Source organism: Culex pipiens, chromosome 3 (genome assembly GCF_016801865.2).
Source record: "Culex pipiens pallens isolate TS chromosome 3, TS_CPP_V2, whole genome shotgun sequence".
In the NCBI taxonomy this organism is placed as follows: Eukaryota; Metazoa; Arthropoda; class Insecta; order Diptera; family Culicidae; genus Culex; species Culex pipiens.
The window spans coordinates 64,926,879-64,951,966 of record NC_068939.1 but is presented as its reverse complement, the minus strand read 5'-3'; the positions used below and the strand labels follow the sequence as shown (position 1 = coordinate 64,951,966).

General features: G+C 34.7%; 2 protein-coding genes across 6 annotated transcripts in view; one reads left to right on the top strand and one right to left on the bottom strand.

Moving 5' to 3' along the window:
* Nucleotides 1-28: 28 nt before the first annotated feature.
* On the top strand, nucleotides 29-24,343 carry LOC120424981 (5-formyltetrahydrofolate cyclo-ligase). Of its 4 annotated transcripts, none has more exons than XM_039589349.2 (5): nucleotides 29-163; nucleotides 14,578-14,700; nucleotides 14,767-14,880; nucleotides 18,778-18,922; nucleotides 24,002-24,343. In XM_039589349.2, exons 2-5 carry the CDS (start codon nucleotides 14,587-14,589, stop codon nucleotides 24,268-24,270), a joined length of 642 nt encoding a protein of 213 aa, XP_039445283.1. In that variant the 5' UTR covers nucleotides 29-163; nucleotides 14,578-14,586; the 3' UTR covers nucleotides 24,271-24,343. The 4 variants fall into 4 exon arrangements, with proteins under 4 accessions (XP_039445283.1, XP_039445281.1, XP_039445282.2 ...); XM_039589347.2 differs by having other exon boundaries at nucleotides 64-204; XM_039589348.2 differs by lacking the exon at nucleotides 29-163 and adding an exon at nucleotides 5,702-5,828.
* Nucleotides 24,325-25,088, bottom strand: part of LOC120424971 (uncharacterized) — a 159,645-nt gene continuing 158,881 nt past the window's right edge. For both annotated transcript variants that reach the window (XM_052710421.1, XM_039589326.2), the window contains exon 5: nucleotides 24,325-25,088. The gene's annotated coding sequence lies outside the window, so the exon portion shown is untranslated.

Here is a 25,088-nt window from a genome sequence, read left to right as displayed (position 1 = left end):
CGAGTTCGCGCGGAATCGGCGTCGTCGTAGTAGTCGGTACACACGTCTGATAGTAACGGGGTGTTGCAGGCAAAAAGAACACGACGACGCGCAAGCTGTTGATACCGGACGGATTTCAAACACTGGGCCGCGTCGCCGTTGTGTGCTGGAGATAAAGTGCGAGGTACGGGTCGGCTGCTGCCTTGGAATGTTGCTAAATGAGAAGTGAGGCCAGAAAGTGTGAATGGTGAAAGTGAATCATTGAGGAAGCCTTGGAAGTGACCGAAAGTAATTGGGTACTAAAGCCCTATGTAAATTTTTATGTACAACAGTAAAAAACACGATTCAAAACCATTTCTGATCACTTTTTTTCATTTTAATGCAAAAAAAAAAAAATATTGACAAGACAACAATTTTTTGATGGATCAACTATGGTCCCCTTGGAACGAGCTGTCAAGTAGGAGCTTTTCTGTCAAGAAGGACCGCGAGGATAATTTTTCAAAATTGACTTAAAAATCAATTTTAAACTCTTTGTGGTCGTACAAAGGGTCATTGTACTAAAAAAAAATAAGCTTTACCGCTATAAACAATAATATCAGCAATCTAAGCTTCATTTTAGGACCCAATTGTGCCCTTAATTAAGAAAACCAAATAGAATCGGCGAGGTGGAGATGCTCTTGAAATTGTGAAACCTCTGTGTCATTCAAACTGTGTCAACTGCTCAGGAAATGTAGTTGAAAGTGTATACTTTCAGATGCTTTCTATGGTTTCGCGCCAAAATGTCCCATTTTTAAAACATGGCAACTTGAACATAGATTCAAAATCACCTAAAAATAGTTATAATTCCGTAGTAACAGATCAAAAGGACAAATCTGCGATTGTAAACAAGCAGTCTATCCTTTTTGCTCAAGTGACAGTTCACGTCAAGTAAGGGTGTCGTAAATTTGACGTTTTCTCCGGTGTTTTTTTTTATTTCAATTTATTCCTCGTTGGCATCTTTTGGCCAATTTTTACAAAATTCCACGATGGATTCGGATTTGTTCATCGGGTGACTTTATTCTTTAAGAGAATCTTTCTGTGGCTGAAGAAAAAAGTGAAGCTCTCCGTGAACTTTTTCGTATGGCGGAACGGTGAAGATTTCCTGATGGTTCCAGCCTTTCCAACAAAGCCTGAAACTTAAACAGCCCCTAAATTGAATCAGATTCTATTCGATCGATTCGTCGACCGAAAACTATCAAGAACCTAGAGGAGGTGACTATCGTCACGCCATCAGGCTGTGTGCAATTCCGGTTGCAGGAAAATGATGATTGAAGCTGCTATTAAAGATATCCAGGTTTTGGTGAGATCTTTCCATAATTTTTTTTTGTCCGTACATACCATACCAATGTAAATTATATTCTATTGTTTAAATGAAATATCCTTCCTACCCCTTCTCCATCTTCCATTTTCCCAATCCCCATTCCTCCATTTCCACGATCCCCCCTTAAAATATAATTATTTGCCAAATTTACACTTACACACCCAACCACAACTGATTCGGAGCGTTTGGTACGGTATGTCCACGCATCCTTCCTCCCCTGTAGATTCTGAGAAATGTGATCCGTTCACAGAATCCTCTCTGCGGTAAACACAACGCAGTAGGGCTGGCCGCTTTAATGTTTGCAATTCATTTTCGGGTGTTCTCGGATGTACTGCAATTATTAATATTGACAAGAAAAGTGCTTGGGGCGTAATCTAATCACAAGACTTTCCAGCATGCTTTCATCGGACTGGCTGCGTTTGTGTTAGATTAGATTAGATTAGATTAGAAGTGACAGTTCACGTCAAGTAAGAGAGGGATAGACTGCTTGTTTACAATTGCAGATTCGCCCTATTGCACTGTTACAACGGAACTCCTCAATAATTGTTAATTATTAATTATTAATTCTAAAAACATTGGGCTTTCTTCGGCGAAAATGTGTTATTTTATGTAATGAACAACTCTTCACAACATATTAGCCCGCTGTAATGCTAATCTCTTGAGTTATAGCCAAAAATTGTTTTTTTCGACATTTTTTTTTAAATGGCGTGTATCTTGTGCAAAAATGGCGTTTATCTTGTGTCCAAAAAAGGTGGTGGAGTTTTACCACTGTTTTACTTTGCTCTTGGAAGCATCTGACAGTACACATTATATGGTGCATTTGCTGAAATTATCTCAGGGGTCTTTTTTGATAAACTCGTTTTATTTTAATTTGAAAATGAGCTTTTTAAAACCGTTTGAGCTTTTTTAAAACATTTGATAAAAATGTTCAATTTGATAACAACAAATGATAACAATTGTGACAACCCGAACAGACGGTAATAACTAAATTCATGCCATTTCAATAACAAATACTGTTAAAATAACAGAAAGTGTTATGGAATATTCTTGCACAATCCATTTTTGCATAATAGTTCAATAACAGTTTATGTTATCATAACAAAATTTGTTATTGGTCTGATATTGGTTGAAAGCCAAAACAACTTGGGAATAACATTTTTTGTTATGGAAGAATACCTCAAACTGTTATTGGGATGATCGGATTAGTTGTTAAAATAACAAAAAATAATAACAAAAATTTGTTCGAAGAATAACTTAAAATGTTATTAGTCTGTTATTACTAGGGCGTCCAATTTTCCCGGGTTTTAAATTTCCCGGGAAACGGGAAAAATATTTTTGAAATCCCGGGAATTCCCGGGATCCCGGGAAATTTTTGAAACAGTCACAAAATCTATGTTTTCATAATATTTGTTATGTTTTTAAAGCTTAAAATCATAGAATTGGCTTGATAATACTAATTGGTGATAATCTACACTTCAATCTTAACAAGGACAACAGTTTTTAAATAGCTTAAACAAATATTTTTTGTTCTTCGTTGTGCTTTGGATTTCATTTTTTTTTAATTCCAATGTTATTTAAATTAATTAAGTCTTTTTTAAATATATTTCATTTATATTTTTTATATGACATAATTTCAACAGCTTGAAAAATGAATTTTGAAAAAAACAAGTACAATAAAAATGATACCAGTCATTGTATAACTTTTTGATAAGTTTTGAATTTCATGTTTCATATAAAATATATTTTACAAATTATCTTTGAGTTACTTCCGCCAGCTGGCGTAAATCGGGACTACAGTCTAGATAGGTTGACTAAAGTTCTGGTTGGTCTGAATAATTGTGTTGTTCTGTTTCTGTTTTAACCGAAGCCATTCAAAACACTATGCAAAAGATTGGTTTAATAAGCTGTCTTAATTCCTTACATTGGTCCTGAATTGCCGGTATTTGGTGAAAAATAATTCATTATGATTTTTTTCGAATTTAAATTCATTAAATTTCGTAGTTATAAATCCCAGTCTTTTAAAAATTTATAAAATTAATAGAAAATATTTAAAGCGGTAGGCATTTTGCGGATCTGTAAAATAAAATTTTAACAATTTTCAATAATAGGCCAAATTAATGCTGGTATATGCCGAATACAAATTTTAATTCTTTAAAATTCTTATCGATTACTATGTATTCAACTGTTTATCCATTTCAACAACCAAATCTGATTTTCCAGACCAAAATCTGTTTTTTTTTTCAATTCCGGGAATTCCCGGGACAAATTATAAAAATTCCCGGGATTCGGGAATTCCCGGTTTTTGAAAAATCCCGGGAATTTTGTCCCGGGAATTCCCGGGATGGACGCACTAGTTATTACAATAACAATCCAATAACAAAAAAATCATAACGGCGAATAACAAATCTTGTTATTAATAACATAAAATGTTACTGGCCTAGTATTTTCAAATATCAAAAAAAAATTATTCCCAAGTTATTTCCGTCTGCTCGGGAAGCTCTACAATAGTTTAGAAGAACTTGATAATGTACAGTGAGATGTAGTGGTTGTAAAAATAATAACGAAGTTTTTACTTTAATATTTCAGAAATTTATAAAATTAATGGGTCCGCAAACTCACACAGCCGTTGCTCCGACCCCACATCGATTTGCGTGAAAACTTTGTACTAAGGGGTAACTTTTGCCTCTGATCACTAATCCGAGGTCACTTTTCGATATCTCGTGAAGGATGGGTGGTAAGTCCCCTTCCATTTTTTGAACATGCGAAAAAAGACATGTTTTTCAATAATTTGCAGCCTAAAAAGGTAATGAGATGGAAATTTGGTGTCAAAGGGACTTTTACGTAAAATTGGACGCCCGATTTGATGGCGTACTAAAAATTCGGAAAAAACGTATTTTTCATCGAAAAAACACTAAAAAAGTATTAAAAGCTCTGCCATTTTTCCTGAGTAACGCATTTTATTGGGAACATGTCATTTTTAGGGAAAATTAATGTACTTTTCTTTTAAAATCTACAAAAACCCAAAAAGGGTTAATTCATTTTAAAATTTCATGTTTTTCCTAACTATGCAGAGTTATTTTTTAGAGTGAAACAATGTTCTTCAAAATTGTAGAGCAGACAATTACAAAAATTTTAGTATAAAAACATAACGGGTTTGCTCATAACTATCACTAGTTATAGCGATTTTACGAATTTTTTTTTTTTTTAATTTGATTGTGTCGATCGTCACCCGCGACAGACACGAACGACAAAACAATGAGAAACGCAAAAAGTAACTTTTTCAAAAAAAAAAAAATCGTAAAATCGCGATAATTTGTCATGGTTACAAGCAAACCCCTTATGTTTATATACAATTTTTTTGTAATTGTCTGCTCTACAACTTTGTAGAACATTGTTATACTCCAAAAAATAACCCTGTAAAATAAGTAAATACACGAAATTTTAAAATGAAAAATTTTGTTCTTGATGAAAAAATAACCTTTCTGGATCAATGTAGATTCGAAAAGTACATTAAATTTCCCTTAAAATGACATGTTCCAAAAAAAATTACTGTTGACTAACGCAAAATTGCAGAGTCTAAAACTTTTTTAGTGTTTTTTCGATGAAAAATAGGTTTTTCTGAATTTTGAGCACGCCATCAAATCTGACGTTTAATTTTACATAAAATTCCGTTTTGACACTAAACTTTTCTTCCTTTGCAGGCTGCAAATTATTGAAAAACAGGTATTTTTTCACATGTTCAAAAATGAAAGGGGTCGTACCGCCCCTTCTTCACGAGATATCAACAAATGGACCTCGGATTCGTAATCAAGGACAATAGATACCCCTTAGGAAAAAGTTTCACGCAAATCGAAGAGGGGTCGGGCCAACTTTTCCCGATTTCGTGTGAGTTGGTAGAGAATTACCCGTATGTTTCAGTTTTTGAAATTGCTACGAGATATCGACATTTGAATGTTCCTTGGATAAAATTATAGGAAATTTTCTAAACTTTTCACAACAAATCTTCTCCAACTTGGGCAACCCGGGCACTTTCTACTAAACGCAAAAATTACAAAATTTTAGAATAAAAATCAAAATTTTCGTGGATTTACTCTGAAAACGGTGCACTTTTCCAAAATTTCTGAAAATCACTTTTTGATTTCAAATCGATTTTGCATGAAAAATGAAGTTTCAAAGTTTAAAAAAAAAGATGTTTCGTCATGTATCACGTCATGCAACCTCACCACACCATCGTTATCACGGTGATAATTGTTATAATTGGCAACCATGTCCCATGTTTACACTTCATCTCTGTGCCTTTCAGCACTTAATTACCGTGCGCTGCCGCGTTTGTGTGTTTCGGTCGAAAAATGTATTCTTTCACGACCACACTGCCACGATTGATAATAAAGCGACATAACTGTCTATGAAACCAGAAAGTGGCCAAGCTCAGACGAAAGTTGTTGCCCAACTCTACAGCAGTGTCTGGAAGTATTTGCCTGATCGCAATGTAAGTAGTCGCGCCACAACTACTATTGAAGGTTTTAGCAAATAAATTATCCACCAATTAATTATGAATATTTTACCTGGGGGTGAAATTGAACAAGCAGCCGAGTTTATAAACAAACATTTGGATAACATGCATCGTAAAGTTGCTACCGTAGTTTTGTTGTTTTTTTGAATAAGAAGACAACAACTTACTTGGTTGCTGTGCACCATTAAATTGCTGATATTATTGTTCGTGACGATGTAGGGTTTAAAAGAGATTTTTCAATCAATTAATTCTGCCTTAGAAATCTACCATGAACAAAAGCGTTGCCAGATATAATCAAAGCTTCACAGAAAAAAGATTTACTCATTATCTAATAATCCTATTATTGATTTCATTGGTAATGCATAACTACCCCTTCCTTAAATCTGCATTCTGCTTGCAATGCACAGTGGTCCAGATCGCAAAATTAAGTGGAAAATGGATTTTCCGAAAAATGGTGACGTTTTGGAGCTTTGGTGTCTTCAGAAGAGTTGTTGCAACTGGAAAGGGGCAACTTTTGGTTTGGTTTAAAATTAGGGTGGTTCACGATTAGGGTGATTTTGAAAATCTAACTTTTCAGGGATATTTTTGGGAATTTTTTTGTCTTCTAGAAAGTTGATAGGCTTGCCAATCCAAGCAACTTTGTCGAAGACACCAAAATTTTATCTCGTAATCTACGCCTTCTATGACCAAATTTATAAAAAGCATCTGAGCAAACCTTCAAAAATCAGTTTTTTGAACGTGGCAATTCAGGGTTAACTTTTAGAGAAAAGTGATATTCAGAGCACTTTTAGAGCTCTACAAAACAAACATTTTCATTTTTTGACATGTCAATTTGGACTTAAGGGTCAAAAGTTACAGCCATTTTAAGGTAAAAAAGATGCAAATTTAAAACTTAAATATCTCAAAATGGCGCAAGCCAAATTTTAAGCACTAGGTTGCATTTGAAAGAAGAGATCTAGCACTACAAACGCTGAAAAAATCTCAGGGGTGTTTTTCTTTAAACTTGAGATATCTTCATTTGAAAAAGTCTAATTTTCAAGGGAAAACCTTATGGGACCACCCTAACGAAATTCGAAAATTGTCCAAATATATGTTTTTCCATGTAATTTTGCCCGCTGAATCTGAATCTGCCCTCAGAATTGAGCCAAAATGTCAACAAATCGATTTTTGGTCATATTTTGGGTTTCCATGTAAAATTATCATTTAAACCCAAAATATGACCAAAAATCGATTTGTTGACATTTTGGCTCAATTCTGAGGGCAGATTCAGATTCAGCGGGCAAAATTACATGGAAAAACATATATTTGGACAATTTTCGAATTTCGTTAGGGTGGTCCCATAAGGTTTTCCCTTGAAAATTAGACTTTTTCAAATGAAGATATCTCAAGTTTAAAGAAAAACACCCCTGAGATTTTTTCAGCGTTTGTAGTGCTAGATCTCTTCTTTCAAATGCAACCTAGTGCTTAAAATTTGGCTTGCGCCATTTTGAGATATTTAAGTTTTAAATTTGCATCTTTTTTACCTTAAAATGGCTGTAACTTTTGACCCTTAAGTCCAAATTGACATGTCAAAAAATGAAAATGTTTGTTTTGTAGAGCTCTAAAAGTGCTCCGAATATCACTTTTCTCTAAAAGTTAACCCTGAATTGCCACGTTCAAAAAACTGATTTTTGAAGGTTTGCTCAGATGCTTTTTATAAATTTGGTCATAGAAGGCGTAGATTACGAGATAAAATTTTGGTGTCTTCGACAAAGTTGCTTGGATTGGCAAGCCCATCAACTTTCTAGAAGACAAAAAAATTCCCAAAAATATTCCTGAAAAGTTAGATTTTCAAAATCACCCTAATCGTGAACCACCCTAATTTTGAACCAAACCAAAAGTTGCCCCTTTCCATTTGCAACAACTCTTCTGAAGACACTAAAGCTCCAAAACGTCACCATTTTTCGGAAAATCCATTTTCCACTTAATTTTGCGATCTGGACCACTGTGCAATGGAGCTTGAATAATTTCTCACAATTTCATACGTATTCGTGCCTTCAATTATGCATCCATCTATCTCTCTACTCAATGAATGCAATTCAACAGCTGATCACTATCATTTCAAATAGCGCTAAAACTCACACAAAGGTTATGCTCGTGGAGCTTTTTAGAATGTTAGTGTAGTATTGACAGTGATGAATCACGTTCTCCATTAGAGTTTATCAATTTATAAAGAAGCAATTATTTTCCGTTGAACTTCAGCAGTGGTTACCAAACCTTCTTGAAGTATTTTTTTTCACCAATTTTAGTATTAGTTTGTCAATTTGGACAATTTGATTTTTTCAACTTCAAAAATTTACCGCCTTGCCATAATTGGAACCAAACTAAAAATGTTATTGGGTAATTCTCTACCAACTCACACGAAATCGGGAAAAGTTGCCCCGACCCCTCTTCGATTTGCGTGAAACTTTGTCCTCAGGGGTAACTTTTGTCCCTGATCACGAATCCGAGGTCCGTTTTTTGATATCTCGTGACGGAGGGGCGGTACGACCCCTTCCATTTTTGAACATGCGAAAAAAGAGGTGTTTTTCAATAATTTGCATCCTGAAACGGGGATGAGATAGAAATTTGGTGTCAAAGGGACTTTTATGTAAAATTAAACGCCCGATTTGATGGCGTACTCAGAATTCCGGAAAAACGTATTTTCAATCGAAAAAAAACACTAAAAAAGTTTTAAAAATTCTCCCATTTTCCGTTACTCGACTGTAAAAAAATTTGAAACATGTCATTTTATGGGAAATTTAATGTTCTTTTCGAATCTACATTGACCCAGAAGGGTCATTTTTTCATTTAGAACAAAATTTTTCATTTTAAAATTTCGTGTTTTTTCTAACATTGCAGGGTTATTTTTAAGAGTGTAACAGTGTTCTACAAAGTTGTAGAGCAGACAATTACAAAATTTTTGATATATAGACATAAGGGGTTTGCTTATAAACATCACGAGTTATCGCGATTTTACGAAAAAAAGTTTTGAAAAAGTTACTTTTTGCGTTTCTCTTTGTTTCGTCGTCCGTGTCTGTCGCGGGTGACCATGAACGGCCATGATCGATGACGACCAACTTTCTCAAAACTTTTTTTTTGTAAAATCGCGATAACTCGTGATGTTTATAAGCAAACCCCTTATGTCTATATATCAAAAAAAAATTAATTGTCTGCTCTACAACTTTGTAGAACATTGTTACACACTAAAAAATAACCCTGCAAAGTTAGAAAAAACACGAAATTTTAAAATGAAAAATTTTGTTCTAAATGAAAAAATGACCCTTCTGGGTCAATGTAGATTCGAAAAGAACATTAAATTTCCCATAAAATGACATGTTCCAAATTTTTTTACAGTCGAGTAACGGAAAATGGGAGAATTTTTAAAACTTTTTTAGTGTTTTTTTTCGATTGAAAATACGTTTTTTCGGAATTCTGAGTACGCCATCAAACCGGGCGTTTAATTTTACATAAAAGTCCCTTTGACACCAAATTTCTATCTCATCACCGTTTCAGGATGCAAATTATTGAAAAACACCTCTTTTTTCGCATGTTCAAAAATGGAAGGGGTCGTACCGCCCCTCCGTCACGAGATATCAAAAAACGGACCTCGGATTCATGATCAGGGACAAAAGTTACCCCTTAGGACAAAGTTTCACGCAAATCGAAGAGGGGTCGGGGCAACTGCTGTGTGAGTTGGCGGAGAATTACCCTATTGTTATAATTTTTGCAAAAAGGCATTCAAATATTATTTTTTTTTGAATATTTTCTGTTCATATTAGTTCAAATACTGCCTTCAAAGGCTACAAACTAGTGACAACAAAAAAACCTTATTTCTCTAACAGTTTCCAAAGCTCTGCATCGTTTGTGGCAATCCCGGAGCATGACCTGAATTTATAAGCATTTCATTCCTGGGAAAGCAAGTCCTGAATGTAGATGGGATGGGTTGCCTGGCATGTGCGATGGGATAAACGATATTGCTCACACATCATGGAAAGATAACAATTTGTGATCCTTGACGACCGCAGATATGAGCATATCTTCATGATTCGTGGAGCGAATCGAATGACTTTTGGGTCGTGCAACAATTTGGTTGCGCTGCGGAATGTAATATTGAGTATGCCCTTTTCTGCCATTGACCTGGAGGTTAACAGAATAAAAAAGCGAATCTCGATTAAATTCACTTTTGCTTGATTAAATTCTATTGTTGATGTTAGATAAAAATACACTTTTATCGTAGACATCCTCCTTGGCTGCCTGGTAAACATGCCAATATTTTCCTGAAATTGAATTTCCTGCATTCACACACACCCACACACCCAGTACGACAATCTTGGCCAACATTGTAGCGAAGCTAAGGAAGTCGCATCCTTGCATGCCTCCGCGCACCTAAAGATAACATTACATCATCTGAAGGATCTCATTTCCACCCTCTCCCAACCCCACCAGTGTCGACATTCTCCACCGTTCGCTGTCGACAAGAAACCGGAAACTATATTAAATCTACTTTTGCCATCATCCTCGTCGGTCGGTCGGTCGGTTGAGTATCGTCGAGATCATCAGATTGGAAACTTTGTCCCGCCCTCTCTCATTTTGCTTTAACAATTTTCACCACCCCCAGCTGAAGAAAACACAATTCAATTGGCTTGGGCTTGTCGTGGTGGGCTTTAGTTAATTTCATGAGGCCCTTTTTCTCTGTAGAAAGTATGCAATGTTTTTCATTTGATATGTTTTTAGTTTTTCAACTGAGGTATATTTAATACTACTCGTTTATTATATTTATATGATTTTTCCAAAAGAAAGTTTGAGGTTAACTGCATAACAGAACAGTTTTCAAGAATTTTTGATTTTAACGCAATTTTGTCGATCGATTCCTCCAAACTAATTTGGGGACTGCCCAATTAAAATTGTTAAACATGTATTCGAAACTCTATTTTTTTAGAAGAGATTTTCTGATCAACTGGGTGTCTTTGGCAAAGTTGTAGGTTGTAATTAGGACTATTCTTAAAAAATACGTACTTATTTTTTCAGTTACATTTTATAACAAAAACTCGAATTTGACAAACTTTACCCACTACAAAACTTTTAATTAATTTGATATGTTTCAGTGTAAAAAAATACCAACTTTTGAGCTATAGTGAAGTTTAGGGTTAATGAATTTTCACGATTTCGCTGACAGCGTGAAACTAGTGAAATTTGAAAATATCCGTGAAATCCCGTGATACTTAACAATTTTCTTCAATCAATTCAACAATTATTATATTTACAAAGCATTTTAAATGTAAATTACGAACAAAAACCATCGGAATCATCGAGCCATCACAAAATGATTCTTCAACTAAACATAAATGAAATTTCCATGGATTTGTGCTTGTTACTTTTTATGCACAACTCTAATCCTTAATATCTATATATTTTATAATTTTAAAGGTTTACAATCAAAACTTTATTCAATTGACTTAACAAGTATATTGTGTGTGAGTTGCAAAGAATTGATTTTTTACAAGTGAATTAATAAATTTATAATGATTGAATAGTAGCAAATATTCTTGTAAAATTAACATTAAGAAGATACAGTCGACTTTCTCTGAGTTGAAAATACAGGGACCGTTGTTGAAAGAGGCAATAAGAATATAAAATCAAATAATTTAAGTAAGCTGTTTAAACGGACTGCAAATTCAATTCGAACACAGCAAAGTATTTATCCCGCGTTTTGAAGCATCGATTGTTCTGTTATTTTTTTCGAAAATTTAAAAAAAATATTTCATTTTTGCATTTTTTGTAATAATAATTTACTGACCAATTACCATGCTGGTAAAATTATGAAAATGACTAAATGAATTTAACTTCAGAAATTTATTTTTGAACCTAAAAATCTGTCCTTTTCGATGAATTAATAAAATTTCTAACAAGCTCCATGAAGTTTTCAAAAAAAGTGTGGTCCACGTGAAAAAACGAAATTTTAAAGTTTTTTTTATTTATTTTAAATTTTTAAATATGCTCAGCAGCTTTCACTCTTAAACTTAGCTTTAGTTCTAATCGGTAGATAATGTCATGTCAAGTACAATCTTCCTTATCTAACTAAAAAAAAAAATAAGAAATTTAGAAAATATTTCTACCTATGTTACGTTAAAAATTGGTAAAGAAATTTTATAGTTATTGAAGAAAAAAAAAATGATGACAAACAATTGAAGGCCTTTTTAAATTAGATATTTGAGATTTGTTTAAGCATTCTCCACGTTTCGTAATATTAGGTGTTTTTGAATTATGGTCCCCATGAATATAGCAATTTTTGAGCATCAACAGTCATTAGGTCTAGGTATGACAAACGTTAAATTTTTCGCCAAGTCATGATTTTTTTTTATATTAAAAAAAATGATTGGATGTTAAAATGAATTTGGAATCAAACGGTACTTTGTTGTTTTTTTTTGTTAAAAAGCACCGTTTTCGAGTTAAAGCTTTTTTTATGTTAACATTTTCAGAATATTTGTTTTTTATTTTTTGTTAATAGACACTATGTGAGGATGGACACTCATACAATATAATTATTTGTTTAGCTTAGAAAATTTCCAAAATTTCTCTTTTTTGCACATTATTATCCATCCTTTGGTTGCTGAGATAAAACATGGCAATGGATCAAAATTATAAAAACAAATCGGCTTTATAAATGCTACATATTCCGTCCTTAATTTTTAGCGGATAATATTTAGCTTGAAATCTATTTATCCGTTTTGATTTGTTAAAAATTGAAACTCGTTTTCTCAACCATTTGATATTTCTTTTCAATTTTTTGGAATCACAACTTACATTCCAAAAGAGCCAAATGATTTGAATTATGCCCTTGTTCAAATTTAAATCAAAAAATGGTCAACGTCTTTAATACCGTATACACTGAAACCAGAAAGTTCGGCTCGAAAGTTGGTCCCTTTTGTCCACTCAAAAATATTCGATTTAGGAAAACTGAGAGTATTGCACTGTTTTCTGCAACACATTTTTTTAGCAAACGCTTTTGGAACTTTGCAAATAAACAAGCATTATTGTTTATGGTCCCATTAAGCTTTCAGTTATTTTTAGAAAACAAGATTTTCAGGACCAAACAATTGACATTCTATGAATACAAGGAGATGAGTTGTTCCTTTTAATTCCGCTATATATTTTTAGTATCTTGACAGATACGTATTTCGTCTACTACTTGCAGACATCATCAGTGTTCTGTTCTCGACAGAACATGAAGATGAAGTCTGCAAGTAGTAGACGAAATACGTATCTGTCAAGATATTAAAAATATATAGCGGAATTAAAAGGAACAACTCGTCTCTTTGTATTCATAGTAATGCATTCTACTTAGACGCTCAACCAAAACCACAATTGTCATTCGACAAGATAGCACGATTGTAATGAATTTATGCAACTTATGTTTTGGTATTTTTTTCAATTTTTTTTGGTTGGATTGGATTTATTTGGATGGATTTATTTTTATTTTTGTTATTCATGCTTCCATTACCTTTAAAAATATTATTTAAACATAATTAATACATTGTGAAGATTCTCGTAACTCTTGGTCAGTTTTGCACAACAATTCCATTATATTTTCAAACTGTCTGAAGAAAAACTGGTTACCTAATCTCCAGAGATTCACTTTCAAAAAGCTCTCCGCCACTCATTTCGTTTCGGGAGGTCGTTTCCGGGGTACGACCTCGCCGAATTTGATTACGGACGAGTTCGAGCCAACTTCCGGAATTTGGCTTTTGGCATTATCCCTGGCAGCCTCTGCCTGCTGCAAAGTTGAGAAAAGTCTAAACAAGCGCCAATAGGTTTGCAGCACGGGCTGGAGTTGGGAAATTTCCGCTTTCCTTAAATTGTTGTTGGCTATGAAAACTCCCTCAAGCGAGGGTAAGCCCGTGATGAAGTGCCGAGTGTTGGCACTTTCGGAGATAATTCAACATGATATTCATCTGGAAATACTTATCATTTAGTCTTAGTTCATGTTGTCTAAAGGTTGACACTTTGAAAAATTTCTTTCTAAGCCTTGTCTGTTTTATGTTGCCACTCCTACCATTTTCTTCTATGAGTGTTTATTCTTGTATCTATGATTTTTTTTTTGTGGAAAACTTTTCCTGAAATAAATAGAAAGCAATATCCACAATCACCAACAGTTTCATAGCTCAACTCAAACCTAAACTTTTGCAGCAGGTGTTTTCTCGAAAATGTTTTCAATTTTCATCCGGTGCAACCGCCAAACAATGCATTGGTTTGCTGCTTTTGCTGCACCACAGAAGTGCAAGTGCACCACATTGCTCCTGCAACTAGTTTCAAACGCCATTAGTGTGCTTCATTTAGCTGGAAATTTCCATTAAAATACCGGGCTTCCAATTTAAATTTTCGGAATATTTTGCGATTTTGCCGTTCACGCTCAAAATTGTGCACCCGTGCACACTTGTTAAAACCACCCACAAAGGAAAGCTTCAAGAGCTCTGTTTTGTGGCGCAAAACACAACCCAAAAAATATCATTCAGATTGTTTCCAAACGACGCCATCAACATCGTCGTTTGCAGCAGAAACTCTCTGTGGGACGCCACGACAAGTCATTTCCACCACCCGCTGAGCGCAGGTGAAAATTGACTTTTCCCCTCCCCCTTATCTGTGGAACAGCTAGATGTTGATACTGCGAGGACTTTGATTTTTTCCTCCAATTCTCAATTCACAGCAATCGGAAATGAGCAGACTGCAGAACCCCGCCAAAGTCGCGCTGCGGCACAAGATGAAGGAAACCCTCGGAGCGATGAGTGCCACGGCCAGGGCCGAGCAGTCGGAGATAATTACCAGAAAGGTAGATCGACAAAGTTGGAGTCGTAAATATAAGTGTATTATATTTTATTAAGACTTTTTTTTACAGATACAAGAGTTGCCATTTTATAAAAACTGTAAAAGAGTTAGCATCTATTTGAGCACTGAACGAGAAGTGAGCACGGTGGAGCTAATGAAACAAATGTTTGCTCAGAATAAGCAGGTAAGCGTTAGAGTGACAAGAAAAAAAGAAATTTTTTGGAAAATCTCAAGACATACCCCCTGGTTTGGTTTTTTAGGCAAAAATAAGTAACTGTGCTAATTTTGAGCCAAATCGGTTAAGGTTATCGTTGAAGTTTATATGCGGGAAATAGCAAAAATGTATGAGCAATTCCAGCTCAAATCAGGATTATTTTTTTGCACTTTTGTACCCGACTCTCTCCGATTTCAATGAAACTTTTAGACATGCTATCCTTGGCTTATATAAGCCTTTTTTGTGTAGGTATATGGAGTGTACACTTCGCTCCACAAGCTGAATATAGTTCCTTGAGTTATTTTAGGACTCTGGGCCAAATATGAGCAAAATCGGTCAACATCTACCCATTGATACTCGAAGGTAAAGTTTGTATGGGAAAAATCGAAAAAATGTATGGAAAACCCAAGTTTCTTACGGTTTGGTCTACACGGTGCGCTACTTCCATCCAAATATTCTCAAAAGTGAGATTCTTATTGGAAATTTAATGCTCTACAACTTTGTAGAACATACGAAAGCTGTAAAACTCGATCCTGAAAAGTTATTAGCGATTTAAAAAAGTTATTTTTGTATGAAAAACATTTTTTCATCAACTTTAGGCTCGGGTATCAAAGGATTTATCTCATCCAATTTAGCCCAAAATTTACACAGATGCTTAAAATAACCCAAAAAACCGTTTTCCGCTTGTGGAGCAGGGGGTCATTTTTTCTGGCCACTCTAATATGGAGCCAATTGTACTCAAAAATTACATTTGAGAAAGGCGTAAGTTATTTAAATATGCTGTATTTTGTTATTTTAAAATTACTGTATCTCGAAGCCGTTGCATCGTACCAAAAATTGGTCAGAGACAAACTTGTAGGAAATTGGACGGGCTTACTAAACAAAAATACACTGAAAGAAACATACACGGCAATTCTATGAGATTTTTCAAATTTTAAGTTAAAAATTTAAATTTGAAGGTGATGTCACGATTTTTTTTTCGTTCAAAATTTTTGAGGAAATAGCCTAAAATGTTACAAAAAGACTCACGAAAAATGCAGGTTGGTGTGTCTCTCTTAAAAAAATGCAAAAATCATTTACTACAACTGTTTTTTTTTTTAAGTGGTCTAAACGTCAAAATTTAAAAAAAATAACTATAATGGGAATCGATTCCTCAGACAATTTTACATAAAAGTCTCCATATTGACCATTGTTCTATGTTCAATCCTTGTGAAGATACAGCGATTTTAAAAATAAAAATGTTGAAAAAATAGCTTTTTTGGTGGTTTTGAGCAATTTCTATACGACAGACTTGATTTTTTAGTCTCGAAAATATTTTTACCGGAAAGCTCGTCCAATTCCCAATATGTTTGCCTTTGATAGCTTTTTAATTTGACTCGTTTTAATATTCACGTAAGCTCATTTACTATCCAGGTTTCTACAACACTGAAAAAAATATTTTTTTTAGTTATGAGCAATGTAACTAATTGAGCTTATATCTGTAAGCTCATACATCCAATTGAAATGCTGTTAAAGACAAAATTATGGGAAATTGGACGAGCTTTCCGATCAAAATATGTTCGAGACTGAAAAATCAAGTCTGTCATATAATAATTGCCAAAAACCAACAAAAAAGCTATTTTTTCAATATTTCAATTTTTAAAACTGCTGTATCTTCACAAGCATTGGACATTGGACAATGGTCAATAATAAGACTGTTATGTAAAATTGTCTAGGGAATCGATTCTCACTATCGGTTTAAAAAAAAAAGATGTTTAGACCACAGTTGTAGTAAAAGATTTTTGTATTTTTTAGGAGAGACATACCATCCTACATTTTTCGTGAGTCTTTTTGTAACATCTTAGGCTATTTCCGCAAAAATTTCGAAAGAAAAAAATCGTGACATCACCTTTAAATTTAACTTTCAAACTTAAAATTTGAAAAATCTCATAAAAATGGAGTGTTTTTTTCTTTCAGTGTATTTTTTTCAAAAAGCCCGTTCAATTTCCTACAAGTTTGTCTTTGGCCACTTTTTGATACGATGCAACGGCTTCGAGATACAGTTATTTTTAAATTACAAAATACAAACACATTCAAATAACTTACGCCCTTCTCAAATGTAAGTTTCGAGTAATATTGGCCCCATTTACACAAAAATGGCTTATATAGGCCTAGAATAACATGTTAACAAAGTTTATTGAAATCGGAGAGGGTCGGGTACAAAAGTACCAGAAAAATTTCTGATTTGAGCTGGAATTGCTCGTATGCAGAAGACAACCGTCGGGATTCAAACTCAGCCCTAACAGAGACAACTAACGCCTTAGCCCGCTCGACTATCAGACCGATGAATAGTTGACAGGATAAGCGCCTATTTTTGGTGCCTCCATCCCGGGATATCTCGGGTCAGAATATCGGAATTTTTTTTAAATATTTGTCCCGGGTTTTCCGAAGTTGAAAATAAAGACATCTACAAATCCGGTTATGAAAATGGAAGAATAGTTGAATACTTAACAGACATTAGGGGTTTTAATGCAGTGTATTTTTTATTGGGAAAATATCAGCATAAATTTGGCTTGATATAGAAAATTGTTGAAATTTTTGTTTACAGATCCGCAAAATGCCTCTTAAAATATTTTCTGTGTAATTTTATATCTTTTTAAATGATTGGATTGTACATAAACGTATACGAATGTTTTTTTAATTCAATTTCGAAGCGAATAAGAATAATTATAATGAATTGAGGCAGCAAATGAACTCACATTTTTCAATTCTTATACGGAACCACAAAATTAGTACACCGATTTCCAAATTTAATGCTGTAAAATCTACTATCACTGTTCGACAGTTCCAATTTGTCCCAGTTGGTGGTAGTGACTTAAACTGAACTTTTTTAAGTAAAATAGCATATTCTCAAATCATATTTTTTGTGGAGTTTTTGTTTCTTTATTATTTTTTTTCAGTCGTTATCAAATAATTTTTTCTAGCTTTTTTATTAATTTAAAAAATAAATAAAGAACAGAAATTTATCCAATACAAACTTATTTAATCTGACCTACATTGGTTACCGAATTGTGGTTTATTTCAAATCCAAAGCACAACAAAGTACTTTTTTTGCTTTTTTAAATTGCAATTCATGTTCAGATTGTAGCTTCCAAAAAACAACCTATTAATGAGATTGAGCAGAAAAAAATCATTTTTTCAGTCACTTGTGATTCTTTATCGATTATTTTTCACAATCCATTAAAAATTGCAGCAAAATTTCCTCGCCACTCATTTCCCAAGTTTATCAATAAGCTCGCCACGTCTCATTAATCATTTCCTCCCCCAACAGGTGCGAGTGAAAGAAAGCTTCCCCTTTGCTCGTTTAGCATCGTGAAATGATGCATAACCTCAGCGTAGCGCCACAAACCTTGAATTCTGACGCGTCTTTTTTCCTCTGCACCCTTCAGGATCAACCAGCCATCGTTTTCGATTAAGACATTGCTTGGTGTTACGTGCGAAGCATAATATTGCCACGACACCTTTTCTGATCCCAGCATCCATCTCTCCCGGAGGGGGCCAAATATTGGCGATGGAGTCTAGCGACCTTGGCAATTGGTTGCAGGGATGGGGAAAGTCACTTTTTTTTTCGTTTGAAATTTATTCGAAACAACAGGTTTAAACAATACTTTTAAAAATGATGTTTTAAAAGATTGTCTCTCAAGATTGTCAAGTAAAATTAAAATGGTGTATTTATCAATAATTTTCCATCACTTTTCCACCTAATTTCGTGCACATTTTTCACCATTCATCGCAATAACTGCCATTTCTCTGTCTCTGCCCCTGCGGAATGCTTCATTGAGCTAACACGTGCCCACTTTTCTTTACCGCCCGCCCACCCACGCACAGGTCTTTGTTCCGACGTATGACCGGACCACGATGCGAATGGTCCGGCTCGCCGATATGGCCGATTACGAGGGGCTGCCGAAAACCAGCTGGAATATCAAGCAGCCCGACTTTGGGGACGACACCCGGGAGTATTGTCTAGCAACAGGTTGGTGGGGAGAATTTATTTATTGTGGTAGATTTTCTCGTGGAATCGCATGTCGAAAAAAGCATTTTCATTCGTCCCAAAATTTCTAACATTTTCAAATAAATACCCAGAAATTCATTAAAGCTCAACAATGTAACCCGCTTAACTCAAATGCAATCAAAATTCACTCCATTTAAAGAGGTGCCATCATCAAGCCACCATCATCAATCAAGCTCGCGTTCGTTAAGTACACCTACTTAACGAAAATTGCCCCATTATGGGCACGTGCACGCGAAAATGAAGTGAAAATTCCTTCCCGCCAATCGATCGTTTCCAGCTTCTCTTTCTCATAACCAGCAGAAGGAACAAAAAAAATCAAAAAATCCTGTCATCTTCGATTCGCGCTTGACACTGACAGAGTGCGCGTTTGACCTCGACAACACGGCTCGGTTCTCCGTGATAATGATGATGGGTCGAGAAGTGATGATGATGTTTAACAGCTTCTCAACTCTTCTCTTCTTTTTCTCTCAAAGTCTGCGAGCGGAAAGGAAGTCAATGAGAAAAAAATATGGACCGTGTGAAGCAAAGACCGGAGCGAAGTAAAGAGCTTTTTTCCCAGATTTTGTTTGATGCCTGGAGAAAACGCCTGAGATTTAGGCAACATGAAGCGATCAAGTGGTGTTATGTTGGAAATTTACTTTGCGGGCGATTACGTTGCTTCGGGAATAAATTAACCATCTGAAAATTTAATGAGTCTCTTAGACTTTGGACAATCATTTCTTTTTGTATTTATTTAAATTTGGGTTAATCTTTTTTTACAAAAAAGTATTTTTATTGGGTTTTTATATATTGGGACCTGGTTAGGACCGATTCAACTTTTTTTTTTGCTGTGTAATTTAAGATCCAGAGTTTTTTTTGAAAAGGACCAATAAACTATTGTCTTTCATATGTTTATAGGACCTAATCAAAAAAAACTCTAGAGATTATCTGTGAGGAATTTTCAACTAACAAAAATTGAGTTTGACATCAGTTTACCTGCATCTAGCATTTTGAGAAAAGTCGAGTTGTCTTTCATGAATAATATCGCTCTGAAAGTATTTACATTAACATTTCGTCGCCGTCGTGCTAACTTGTCGTACGTGCATTTTGGGCCAAATTGAGTTAAGAACGCCATTTTGTGCAGCTCACAATGCCTCATCTTTTGACCTTCACAGATCCCCAAAATTCGATTTCAATCCTGAGATATTCAATGAAAACCAAAAAAGCTCCGAAATTTTTTGTCACTTTTCATATGAAAGTAGTTTCAATCTTGTCGTGCTATCTTGTCACTCCCTGAAAATTGATGTAAGTGCGACAACTGGCCAAAGGGATTTCAGGTCAGAATGCGTTTGACGCACGTACAAGTTAGACTACCGTAAACATTTGTAATTATAACTCGGGACTTCAGCAAACAACTTCAACCAAACTTCGGGACAATGCACATAATGGTCAGCCAAACAAAACGTGTTTGTTATTGTTTACATTGCGTGCTTTCGTTTTTGTTTATTCAAGGTCAAACATTAAAACGCGTTTTTCTCGGAACGTCAAAATGGCGGGTGCGACATGATAGCACGACGACGTCGATTTGTTGATTTACATATGAGCAATTCTCTACAAAATTGCCCTGTCCTATGACCAAAGAAGCTATTTTGTGTAATTGGTTCACCCATACAAGTCTCCATACAATTTTGGCTGCTGTCCATACAAAGATGGTACGTAAATATTCAAAACGCTGTAACTTTTGACTCGTTTAAATATTTACTTAAGCTTATTTACTATCCAGGTTTCTACCACACTGAAAAAAATATTCTACTTTCAGTTATGAGCAATGTAACTACGCTTATATCTGTAAGCCCATACATCCAATTGAAATGCTGTCAAAGACAAACTTATGGGAAACTGGAAAGCTCAGTAAAAATATTCACGAGACTGAAAATTCAAGTCTGTCATATAGAAATTGCCAAAAACGACTAAAAACCCTATTTTTTCAACATTTTTATTTTTAAACCGCTGTATCTTCACAAGGATTGGACATAGGACAATGGTCAATATGGAGACTTTTATGTAAAATTGTCTGGGAAATCGATTCCCACTATCGGTTTTTGAAAATTTTGACGTTTAGACCACTTTTCAAAAAAACAGTTTTAGTAAATGATTTTTGTATTTTTTTAGGAGAGGCATACCATCCTGCATTTTTCGTGAGTCTTTTTGTCACATTTAAGGCTATTTTCACAAAAATATTGAGCAAAACAAAATCGTGACATCACCTTAAAATTTAACTTTTTAACTTAAAACTTAAATTGAAAAATCTCATAGAATTGGCGTGTATTTTTGTTTCAGTGTATTTTTTTCAGAAAGCCCGTCTAACTTCCTACAAGTTTGTCTTAGACCACTTTCTGATACGATGTAGGGTAGAGTAGTCATCAATGAGACACGGGGAACAATGATAAAATGGCTCTCACAAGTCGTAGTTTCAACCAATCAGGCTAATATTTGGGGGAAAGGTGTGTCTACTGGATACACGTCCGCCATTATAGTGGCTTTGGTTATGGACGCTCCCTTGCAAAGTTATTCATAAATGTTTGATTCTGGGGTGTAAAAGTAAATTATGGACAAAAATTACTTTTTCGCTCGTAGGCTGCCATTAACACCAAAACTAATATTTCTTCAAATTTCTTTCGACGTTCCATAGGGATTGAGTTGGGCTACAATGTCCTTTCATTAGGTTTGGCCAAAATTTAGAATATACCCAGTATACAGGACTGTCTCATTGTTCCCCACTCATTGCAGCTCATGGGTAACAATGAGACACTTTGATTTTTCTTCATTAAACTTTTCAAAATCTATGGAAATCTTTCAAAACATGAATTAAAAGTGATTTTTGACATATTTATAGAGTTTTAACTTCATTTAACCAAAAATACAAAGTTATTTGGTATAAATATACGAATTTTACAAAATTTAAATACTTTTTAGTATAACTTTTGTTAATTAAAGTTTCATGTTGGCAAAATTGCTCTAAAATGTTCAAGGCAAGTTACCTGCAATGGAACAATACAAAACATGATGTTTTGTTAGAAAAATCTTGATTTTCGTAGTGTGTCTCATTGTTCCCCAGCTGTCTCATTGTTCCTGCCAAGTGCGTCTACAATGAGACAGTTGAATAACACTGGCTGTAGATGTCGGATCGATCTCATATTTTGATCAATGTTAGAACACATTAAAAGAAAGAAAATGCAACAAAAAGCTCATTAAAACATACTGATGAAAAAATGAGAAAAATCTTTGAAAGTTGAAAACCAAAAGTGTCTCATTGATGACTACCCTACCCTAACGGCTTAGAGATACAGCAATATTTAAATTACAAAATACAAAAATATTTAAAACCCCTACGCCCTTCTCAAATGTTATTATCGAGTGCAACTGGCTCCATATACACAAAAATTGCTTATATAGGCCTAGGATAACATGTCTAAAAAGTTTCATTGAAATCGGAGAGGGTCGGGTTCAAAAGTACCAGAAAAATTCCAGGTTTGAGCTGGAATTGCTCCATAACAAATATAATGAAAATATAGATTTTATGACTGTTTCAAAAATTTTCCGGGATCTAAAACCCGGGAAAATTGAACGCCCTATGTTGAATAAAGCAATTGGTCAAAATACATTTGACATTGTTTCCAGTTTTTTGAAAAAAAAAACTTAAATTTTGAAATAAGTGAAAAAGGCCAAAAAACATGTTTGACAAAATTGTTTGATGTAAAAAATCGTTTTAAAAAGCTTCAACATAATTAGGTATTGAGGTGGTGTAAAGGTGAGTAAAATGCTACCAACCAAATTTTGTTTTTAAAAATTTGAAAAGAACAATTCGATGCCTCTGTGCTCTCTTATGCTAACTAGATAGGAAAACCAGCAAGCTTAGAACAAAAGAGCACAGAGGCATCGAATTTTCAATTAACTTTTGTCAAAAGCAAATCCGGAAAATTGCCTATAAAAAAAAATATCCTATAAAAATAAAAAAGCAAAAAAATAATTTAAGGTGGCTTTAACATGAAAACGGTGCAAACAAACTATTTGATTGCAAATTTGTTTTTTTTTTCATAAAATTATTTTTAATAGGTTCTTTTCCGTACTGGGACCTGGTTAGGACCGAGTCGGCTTTTGTAATTACATTTTTCTTAAAGCTAAGAGTAATTACAGAGGATCTTGTGTTTGCAAATTTGATTTTATATCTGATATTATGTGTAATGATTTTTCTTAATTTTTTTCCACGTTTTTTTGAAGATATGATATTTTTGAATAATTGGCAACACTTCCAAATAAATTTTGACCAACTTATGCCACAGCACCAATAAATGAATATTTTGTGTGAAAAGTCGAGCTAGAGAAATGCTTTAACTTTTTTCTAAAAGTTCAGCTAATTATTTAAAAGTTTTTTACTAAATTGGTATCCTTGGCATAATCATAGAGTTATTATTCAAGATATGGATTTTTAAATATTCAGCAATTCCTCAAAATAAAAGGGCTAACTTGTCGTACGTGCATTCTGGGCCAAATTGAGTTAGAACGCCTTTTTGTGCAGCTCATAATGCCTCACTTTTTGACCTTTACAGATCCCCGAAATTCGATTTCAATCCTGAGATATTCAATAAAACCGTGCATTTTTGTCACTTTTCATATGAAAGAAGTTTCAATCTTGTTGTGCTATCTTGACACAGCATGAAAATTGTTGTAAATGTGACAATTGGCTAAAGGCATTTCAGGTCAGAATGCGTTTGACACATATACATGCCCGACTATCGTAAACATTTTCAGTTATAACTCGGGACTCCAGCAACCAAATTTAACCAAACTTTAGGACGATGCACAGAATGATCAACCACACAAAACGTGTTTGTTATTGTTTGCAATGCGTGCTCTCGTTTTTGTTTATTTAAGGTCAAACATTGAAACGCATTTTTCTCGCAACGTCAAAAAGCGACGTACGACAAGATAGCACGACAACATCGAAATGTACAAATTAATTCAACGTTTTAATTTTCTTCCCCTTCTTCTTTCCCACAGCCGGCTTGGACCTGATTATCCTTCCGGGAGTGGCCTTCACCCGGAGCGGACGTCGCCTTGGCCACGGAGGTGGATACTACGACCGTTTCCTGCGCGACTACTTTGCAAAATTTCCCAACCAGAAGGAGGCTAAAGACGGCACCGCTGCCGGGACCAAAACCTACCTTGTGGGGGTCGCCTTCCGCGAGCAGCTGCTCCCCGAGGGCCAACTCCCCAGCGACGAGCACGATTTTCCACTAGATTTAATCGTCTGGCCCGGAGATGAATAATTCGGTGAAGGAGGACGGTTCTTTTTTTTTAACCTGAGTGAAATAAAAGCGGCATTGAAAGACAAGTTGGTTTTTATTGAACTGTGTGTGTTTTTAAATTTGTTACTCACATTTGCGCTTGTTTCTTCGTAACTAATTAGCAACTACTATGCACAAATAGCACCCCTAATATTTACAAATACTGCACCCGTAGTACTATTATTTTAGTGGCAGTGATTTTTTTTTCTTCACCTGTTTTGAATCGCTTTCGGTTATCTTATGGAACTAAATGACTAAATCACAATACGGTTAGAGCTTAATTCGATCGGTTCATCGGTGAATACCCGGGGAAAAGTTTGCCAACTCGGAATTCCTTCGCGAGTGGTAATTTTCCTTTGAGGGGAGAGGGGTGTCTAATGGATTTTCGGAGACGTCGTAGATGGGCAATTTTCTTTTTATTATTGTTCTTTTGGCTGTTTCCAGATTCCTACAAACGGCAAAGGAATCCCATTTTCTGATAATCTTTTTCTAACAGTCAACGGAACTTCAATTAAGCTGAGATAGTGGATTTGAAAGATTTCTTGGATAATCGTCTACCAGTTTAACAGATTTGTTTAAATTTTGCAAATTGGATGGGTTAAAATGAATTTAAAGACCTCAAAAATCTATAGAAAGGGAGCTTTTTCGATTTCAGAAATATTATTATTTCAGAGATTTCAAGACAACAAAATCAACAGGAATCGAAGCAATATTACATGTCTCGAGCAACTTAAATATAATAGCAATAAATATCTCAAAAAATGTTCAAGTGTCCCTTCCAAATCAATTGAAACCCTCCA